A 9,406-nucleotide genomic window follows, 5' to 3' on the forward strand; every position below is an offset into this window, starting at 1 on the left:
ATAAGCAGGCCCAGAAAAAAAAACTTAAAAAAAATATTTTTTTCGATCTGGGCCGCTGCAGGCGCGCCTAGGAAATCAAAAAAAAATTTCTTTTCTTTACGGGCTGGGCCGCTGCAAGCGAGCCCAGCAAAAATTTGTTTATTTTTTTTCTTGTCACACAGGCCGAGAGGCGGGAGCCCGTTAGGGCTTCAGGGTGCAGGACAAAACAAACCCAGCGGCACTGGGTGTGCGTGGCTAAGGAAGAAGGCCGGAAAATTTGGGACGGTGCCACTGCAGGTGGTTGTCCATGATTCAAAAATCACGGCGAAGGCCGTGGGGGTCATTCCTAACCATAAATTTGGACGGAGAGTGAGGAATTCTCAACGTAGTAAAACCCTAGACTTGTCGATTGAAATTTCAAAGAAAAAATCGACTGTCAATCAAAAAAAAAAAAACTCGTCAGCGACGACTGCAGGTCGTCGAGGGTATCAGGGCATGGCTGCAGGCCATGTTGTTTGACGGTTTCATGGGTGGTGACGCCTTCTGGGCGTCGGGTCTGGGTGTTAAGCCTGGAGCCGAGGCACCAGGTTTAGTTCTCGACTCGGGAAAGATGGGGGATTGGTTGGGCCATCGCAAGCTGCGGGCCTGGTGGCTTGCGGCTTGCATGGTACAAGTGCACGGGTTCGTACAGAACCCGTATTCCCCAATTCCAAATTTTTTTTAATTCAATTATATTATATGCATGTATAATTTTAATGAATCACATATTTACGTTGATGCATATGCAAATAATAATTTCAATGCATGTACATATGTAAGATTCAATTCATGGTAAATATCAAATTCACATAATTGTAGCAATTTTGGTTATAAAGCATACACAATTTATGTAGAATCTAAAATACGTAAAACGTAAAGTTGAGTCATGCATCATGGTGAATGTTCATGCTATCAGGGCTTGCAAAATATCGAGTTAAAAGCCGTTGTTTGGAAAGAACCTGATTGCGTGATGATATGGATGAACTAGTTTGATGCAGAAAAAAATCTCCAACGTCAGATTCCTAAGCGCAGCGGTAGGAGCGTGCTGATAACGTGTTGTGGTCTATATTTATCTGACAGATAGACTAGGGCCGGCGGCAGAGAGAGAGAGGAGAGAGATGTGTGTTTGTAGAATTGTAGGGGAATGTGTGTGTTGTTATCCCTCCTACATTGTGCCTTTATTTATAGTAGTAAAGGGAGAGAAGATATTCCTTCTCCTCCAAGTAATACAAGTTGTAATAGGAAAGGATAACTATAATCAAATCTAATCTAGGATTTACACAATCATACTTATTCTAGGAATGTTTACAACAAGTACGACATTTTACTTAGTCAATTCAATATAAGGTTAACGAACAGGTGTCGCAAATTTTAAATATTTCTAAGTAACGAACCTGCGTCGGGTAAGGGTTTAAGAATCTTATAAGCCCAGAAGCTTCTTCTTTTTTCCTCCTCCGGCCATTTCAGTATCTCTCTCCCTCAAACTGTTCTCTCAGTCTAACTCTCACTCTCACTTTCGATCTCTCTCTCTCTCTCTCTCTCTCTCTCTCTCTCACTCTCACTCTCACTCTCACTTTCATTCTCACTCTGTCTCTCTCTTAGTGCTCTAGTATTGTCACACTCGCTCTCAGACCATCCTCGTCACTCAGGTTATCCTCCTCACTCTCACAACATCCCTTTCACTCTCGCTCTTCTAGTGTAAGGAGTAATTTTTTATTTTGGTTTCTTGATTTTTGATTTCGATTTGATGATTTATAATTTGTATTTGGGGTTGAGTCTTTTATAATTTGTTAGTTAGGGGTTGAATCTGTGATATTTAGGTTTAGGTTTGTATTTGTTGAATCTGTGATGTTTAAGGTTAGGGTTTTAATATGTTGAATCTATGATGTTTAGGGTTAGGGGTTGAATATGTGATACTTAGAGATGGATTATGCACGGTGAAGGTATGTGTTTTGTGAAATTATGAATTGAATTTCAATTTGTTAGTTGTGAATTGGATTATAATTTGTTAATTTGGGATTGAATCTGTGATATTTAGGGTTAAGTTTGTGAAAATGGATAGTTCTCCGATTGATTTTTTTTTGGTTAAGTTTGCTAATTTGTTAATCTGTTTGTTTTTTTAATTTGTTGAATTTATTTTGTGAAAGTGGATGGCTCTCCGATTGAAACCAACGGCCACCAGTTTGCTTCCTCTTCAGCTCAAAGTGAGACGTCGGTCCTCAGTGCTACAGTGGTGGCCAGTGGGATCCAAGCCTTGACTGCTGAGTCCGCTATCGGGACCAGTTCGACCACCCAATTACCTCCAGTGCACGATCACATCAGCCATTGCCACCAGCCGCCCCCGCCACACCCCACGATCACATCACCCCCATTTGGCAGCATGGAGGCCAAATCGGAATTGGAAATTTTGTGTAGAATTTCATAGTCCCATGTTGCTCACCACCACAAGGTTCCTCACTTTATAAGGCTTTGTTCCTTATTCAAAGTGATTTGAATGATGGACCTTAGAGAATAAAATTGAGCTCACCTTTGAGGTTGGGCTTTGATGTGTACTAATTAATTGATAATTAATATATAATTAATTATCAAAAGATGGGTTCTAATAATTAAATACTTTAATTAATTATTTTCGGATTTAATTAATTATTTTTAATTAATTTCGAATTTAATTAATTAATTAATTTTTTATTATTTTATCAACACTCATCATTTTAGATGAAGTTTAAAGCGTGAAAGAACGCAGAAAGAAAACACCCATCTGAAAAGATGTCTCCGAACAGATGCATCCCTTCCTCATACCTGTTGCGAACAAGCATAATCATATTATATATACATCCATCTGCATGGTATTTAGAACACAACAAATCAACATTCTTCTTCTACAATCACAAATATCCTTTCTGAGAGAACCACACAGAAATTCGCCAGAAGTCAATGTGAACACGGAAAATTCCTGAAACGAAAGAGACAAGAACAAACGTGCACAAACAAATATTTGTATTTGATGATTTTGGGTTACAATCTCTCTCTATTTTGATCCTCTGATTCGATCTCCGTAAGGTGTGTATTTGTGGATGTGCGATTGATCCAAAGGGCCGTTGGGCTTGATCTAAGGATGAACGTTCTTCAAGGGCCGTAGACTTGATCTTGAAGGTGGATTTGAGCGGATCTTCAGAGGGGGTTTTTTGGGCTTGATCTTTGAAAAAACAGTGACGAACGGATCTTCAAGGGCTTTTGGGCTTGATCTTGAAGAACAGTGATGAACGAATCTTCAAGGGCTTTTGGGCTTGATCTTGAAGAACAGTTGGATGTGTGGATTTGTCGACGTTGTTGATCCAAAGGGCCGTTGGGGCTTGATCTTGGATGAACGGATGATGAACGATGGTGCTTTCTTCAAGGGCCGTCGAGGCTTGATCTTGAATTGGTGGATGGTTGATCCAAGGGCCGTCGGGGCTTGATCTTGGAAGAACGATGAACGAAGAACGAAGAACACTTTCTTCAAGGGCCGTCGGGGCTTGATCTTGAATTGGTGGATGATTGTTGATCCAAAGGGCCGTTGGGGCTTGATCTTGGAAGAACGATGAACGAAGAACGAAGAAGGCTTTCTTGATTCTTCGGGAACCTAGATGCTTGAGAGCTTCGGGGTTTCAGAGCTTCAGAGCTTCAAGGTGTAATATCTATTGGTCCTCTAAAATGAATGAAATGGGCTTGTATTTATAGAATTTTCCAAGGCCTAATTTTGAATATAATATCCCAGATGAAATAAGTCGTTTCTGCCAGGTGTTGACACGTGTCCTATTTGATGACTTTTCCAACTCATTTCAATTTTCGTTGAGTCACACGCTACGTGTAAAATTTATGTAATACATGAGCGTTGACACTTTGATTTATCGGTCAACATTTATTTACCGAAATTTCGATGTCTACAAATGCCCCCACTTCAAGGCACGTCGTATACATGTGCTTGTCACGTGTAGGAGATGCGTTTTGAAGTCCCTTACTGTAGATGTCGATCCAAGGGCCGTCGAGGCTTGATCTTGAATTGGGCTGGAGATTTCTTCAAGGGCCGTTGAGGCTTGTTCTTGAACTTTCGTTTGAAATTTCTTCAAGGGCCGTCGAGGCTTGATCTTGAAGGTTGAAATTGAACCACAAGGAACTTCATGTGGTAGATGACCTTTGGCTTTGGTAGTGGGTGAATCGGCACGTATTTTGTTGCGCTTGTTGACTTTCCACAGCTTTGATCTTGAACTGGGTTGGAGGATTTTCTAGATTCATCCAATTGTTGATTTTCCACAGCTTATTCTTGAACTAGGTTTTGATTTAAGGGTGGTAGACATTTAATCTTGAATCGGACTTGTGATTTCTTCCAAGGTCGTCGAGGCTTGATTTTGAATTTGGCTGGAAGCTTCTTCAAGGGCCGTTGAAGCTTGATTCTTGAAGGCTGACTCGAACACACGGCAAGCAGGCACGAGGTGAAGGTGATGACTTGTTGCTTTGTTCAATCTTTCTAATTCACACCTAAGTAGTTTGGTCAACGGTATAATCTCCGAGATTGATGGGCTCCTCTTCCAATTGGTGACTTGGTCTTTAAGGATTTGATTCAAGGGTGGTGAATCGGCACGTGCAGCCCACAATGCCTAGTAAGTCGACCCAAGAATTTGAGGGTCAAAACGAGTTCACCGTCCTCAGGCAGATGCGGCATCTTCTCGAGTTCTTCATCTCAGACTCTTTCTGCTGAGTTGACTGTGCATGCTGCATTCTTCTCTGCTTGTTTCTTTAGGCAGATGTGGCAGCTTCTCGAGTTCCTCAGTTCGGACTCCTTCTGCTGAGTTGATCGTGCAGACCGCATTCTTCTCTGCTTATTCCTTCTGCACCTTGTCTCCACATGCTGCAAGGTATCATTTTCACTTGCCTTATCTGTCCTCCAAGCAGATGTGGCAGCTTCTTTGAAAGTACATCAGCAGTGGAAGGCGAGTACTCGAGAGCAGTGCTAAGTAGGCAATCAGGGAAGGGTTCCAAGCAGTCGGTTCCTTACCCGAGTTTGAGTGGAAGTTCCGGCATATTGTTTTCTTTATCCTTGTCTTTGTAGGTAGGAACAAGGACAAAGGAAAGGACAGGGAGAGTGCATGATATGAGATACTCTTGCTTTCTACCCTGGTGATATGAGATACTTTTGCTTTGGAGTCATTAGCTTGCAGAGGTACTCCAAGGAATAAGGAACACTGAATGACTCGAGAGGTTTCGTTGGGAAAATAATTTTTGAGATGAAGAGAGGCTCTGTGTGTCTGCCTTGCTATGGAAGGTGAAGGTGGACAGTTATAGGAAATTCGTTAGTACCTGTAGAGGTACTATTCTTTTACTCGTGTCGGTAACCAATGCGTGATTGATCAGTATGGCTTCACGTGCTTTCTTCTTTATCAGAATTTTTCGACAAATTGTCCGTAATTTTCATCAAGCTGAGCGTGCGTGTGATAGGTGTTGACGAGGCTGAAAAAGACTGGCGCTTCTTCGATATCTGGGATTGGCGCTTCGACAAATTGCCCGTGATTTCCGCAAAGCTGAGTTTGCGCGTGACGGGTGCTGACGAGGCTGAAAAGACTGGCGCCTCTTCGATATCTGGGATTGGCGCTTTAACAAATTGCCCGTGATTTCCGTAAAGCTGAGTTTAGGTGTGACGGGTGCTGACAAGGCTGAAAAGACTGGCGCCTCTTCGATATCTGGGATTGGCGTTTCGACAAACCATCCGTGATTTCCGCAAAGCTGAGTTTGCGTGTGACGGGTGCCGACGCGTCTGGAAAAGCAAGATGCTTCTCCGATTTCTGAGCTTGCCTCTTCGATTTTTGAATGGCCTCTTCGATTTTTGAATGGCCTCTTCGAATTCTGAGCTCGCCTCTTCGATCTCTGAAATCCCGTCGAGTGCTGCTTTTTATAGAGGCATGCAATTCGTTTCAAAGCACACTTGAATTTTCGCTTGTGAAAACTCCCCTCTTGTACTTCTAAGATCTTGATTTGTCCGATCTCTTCTTCCTTCAATACTTTGAAAATGTCTGGACCCTCCGACCGTCGTTTTGATTTGAACCTTGGTGAAGAGGTAGTCCCGTCTTCTCCGGATAACATATGGCGCCCATCCTTCATATCCCCTACTGGTCCTCTTACCGTTGGGGATTCGGTGATGAAGAATGATATGACCGCTGCGGTGGTGGCCCGGAACCTTGTCACTCCCAAAGATAACAGACTACTTTCCAGGCGGTCTGATGAGTTGGCTGTTAAGGAGTCTCTGGCTCTTAGTGTGCAGTGTGTGGGTTCTGTGTCCAACATGGCCCAACGCCTATTTGCTCGAACCCGTCAAGTTGAATCGTTGGCGGCTGAAGTGATGAGTCTCAAACAGGAGATTAGAGGGCTCAAGCATGAGAATAAACAGTTGCACAAGCTTGCACACAACTATGCCACAAACATGAAGAGGAAAATTGACCAGATGCAGGAATCTGATGGTCAGATTTTACTTGATCATCGGAGGTTTGTGGGTTTGTTCCAACAACATTTGCCTTCGTCTTCCAGGGCTGTACCGCGTAGTGAAGCTCCAAATGATCAACCTTTGGCTCCTCTTCTTCCTGGAGTTCCGCCGAGTGGTGAAGCTTCAAACAGTCAACCTCCAGCGCCTCTCATTTCTGGAGCTCTGCCGAGTGGTGAGGCGACACCTGATCGTCCTTGAAGATCCTCTCTTGTAAATTTGATTTGATTTTTTTTTTTTTTTTTTTAGGTACGTATAATGTAAATTTATGTAAAATTTCCAAAAAAAAAATGAACCTTCTATTTCTCTCTATGCATTTGTTTTTTTTTTTTATTTAATTATTTATTATTATTTATTATTTATTTATTTATTTATTTATTCTTTTTCTTTTGGTGCTGGATGCACCAAGTTCCATCATTTTTCTTTTTTATTTTTATATATATATTTTTTTTTTTATTTTTTTTTTACAATTTTTTTCTTCTTTCTGCACATGGTGCCCATGCACCACCAGAAACTTTTGATCTGTCATGGGGCTGTTGTTCCCCATCTTTGATCCACCATCCCATTTTCTATTATTATTATTTTTTTATAAATTTCGATGATGGGCTAGGGAATTTGCAGGGAAGGATGAAGGCGAACTTAGAGCTGGAGCTTGAGGAAGAGCTTCTCGGCCGGCTAGTCGTTTGACAGCGGTCTTTGAAGTTGTTGGCAGTTGCGAGGCAGGAGACGGAGGAGGTGGAGGTGACCTTGATGTCGGATCCAGCTAGAACCCAGAGCACAGCCACTGAGCCCAACCACTGAGCACAGCCGCTGCACCCCCGTCGTACTGCCACCGAGCACCGCCACTGCGCATCTGTTGCACTGATCTCGAGAAGGCACTTGTTCGATGAGACTCTGCACAAATTGGGACTAGAGAAGCACAGCCTCGACAACATTCAGAAAATGCACTGGGAATCGCTCGAAAGAGAGATCGTTTCATGGGTGAAGGCCTTCAAGGAATGCACCACCGTATACTTCTCCGGCGAGCGGAAGTTCGTGGAGGCGGTGTTTGCTGACTACCCGTCCATCTCGTCGAGCCTGTTCAGCAATTTGACCAGGGGGTGATGATACAGCTTCTCAATTTCGTGGAGGGGATTGCGATATCGAAGCGGTCGGCGGAGAAGCTGTTTAAGACGCTGGACATGTATGAGGCGTTGCGGGAGGTGATCCCCAAAATGGACAACTTGTTTCCCGCTGATTGCGTGAACGAGCTGAAGCACGAGATCTCTAATGTCCGGACCCGCCTCGGCGTGGTAGCGATATGCATTTTCTGTGATCTGGAGAACTCACTTAAGGCCGAGACGGTTAGAAACCCGGTTCCTGGAGGGGCGGTCCATCCGCTAACCCGATACACGATGAAATACCTGAGGTACGCGTGCGAGTACAAGGACACGCTCGAATTGGTTTTTTCAGAGAGCACTCGAAGATCGAACGCGCCGATTCGACGAGTCGGCCTGAACGCGGCGAGTACGAGGCAGGGGAGGGATCCGGGAACACGAGCGGCGACCAATCGCCGTTTTACTTGCAGCTGATGCGCAAGATGGACTTGCTGGACTCGAATCTCGAGACGAAAGCGAAGCTGTACAAGGACGTGGCTTTGAGCTCCATCTTCATGATGAACAACGGGCGATACATCTTGTAGAAAATCAAAGGGTCGGCAGAGATCAACTCGTGTATAGGCGAGACGTGGTACCGTCGGCGGTCGTCGGATCTGAGGCAGTACCACAAGAACTACCAGAAAGAGACGTGGGACCGGCTGCTGCAGTGCTTGAGCCACGAAGGGCTGAGCGTGAACGGGAAGGTGGCGAAGCCGGTGTTGAATGAGAGGTTCAAGAGCTTCAACGCCTTGTTCGATGAGATCCACAAGACGCAAAGCACGTGGGTGGTGAGCGACGAGCAGATGCAGTCGGAGGTCGGGTAGAGATTCGATTGTGCGTGGAGGGAGAGACGGTGCCGGCTCTGTCCCTCGATCTTCAACCACCGTCGGCAGACCAGAGAGCATCGTTTCCGGTCGCCGGAGCCGAGGGAGTAGAATATGCAGGCCAAGCACTCGTCGGGAAGATCGGATAAGGGTTTGGAGTCAGATCTGGGAGTTGAGACTCTCGGGGTTGTCGGGATTTGAGTCCCCACCGCCAGGCTGCTGCTGCTGCAGATGCTGCTGTGTTATCGGTGTCACATGAGCCGGATCGTGTTAAGGGAATTCCTGAAGAAGAAATGTTTGCTAAAACAGATGACGTCTCACGAAATGGTAGGGAGATTCAAGAACCTGAAATCCGGGAAGATTTAATGGCCAACAATTCTAAGCTGCTTTCTGCTGAAGATGGATTCAGGCTGAACAATCAGACTTCTGGTTTTAAACACAATAACTTTGAGAATTCCTCAACCTCCGAAATTTGCCAAGAATCAAAAGATAGTGCCATCAGAGGAGAGGACCGGGCCTGGTTGCTGGGCTTACGGTTTGGGTCGGCGGAGAGATGGAGACGGGCCTGATTTTGTAGCTGGGCTCAGACATGTATATATATATATATATATATATATATTATATATATATATATATATTTTAGATAACATATGTATATTTTTATTTATTTTTTTTTATTTTTTTTATTTTTTATTTTTTATTTTTTTCAAAGAAGCTGTAATTTAATTTTGTACAAAGAAAATTGCAAGTAATTTTGTAATAAAATTGACCTTTATCAATGAGACTTTAATCAAATACCCCTTTTTTTTTTTTTTTTGATGTGACTGAACTCGAAATCGAATGCTCGAGCTGCCTACGTACCCTTCCAAAGAAAGAGATCAAGTCAAAACGTAGTTCAAAATACACTTTTTTTTTTT

The 9,406-nt window shown here is 43.7% G+C and overlaps 1 protein-coding gene across 1 annotated transcript; it reads left to right on the forward strand.

Moving 5' to 3' along the window:
- Positions 1–7,632: 7,632 nt before the first annotated feature.
- LOC114822492 (exocyst complex component EXO70C2-like) lies at positions 7,633–9,058 on the forward strand. The gene is made up of 4 exons (XM_070816502.1): positions 7,633–7,937; positions 7,982–8,159; positions 8,211–8,485; positions 8,692–9,058. The coding sequence occupies exons 1-4, from the start codon at positions 7,633–7,635 to the stop codon at positions 9,056–9,058; spliced, it is 1,125 nt and encodes a 374-aa protein (XP_070672603.1).
- The last annotated feature ends 348 nt before the right edge of the window (positions 9,059–9,406 follow it).

The sequence above is a fragment of the Malus domestica genome, chromosome 17 (genome assembly GCF_042453785.1).
Source record: "Malus domestica chromosome 17, GDT2T_hap1".
Lineage (NCBI taxonomy): Eukaryota > Viridiplantae > Streptophyta > Magnoliopsida > Rosales > Rosaceae > Malus > Malus domestica.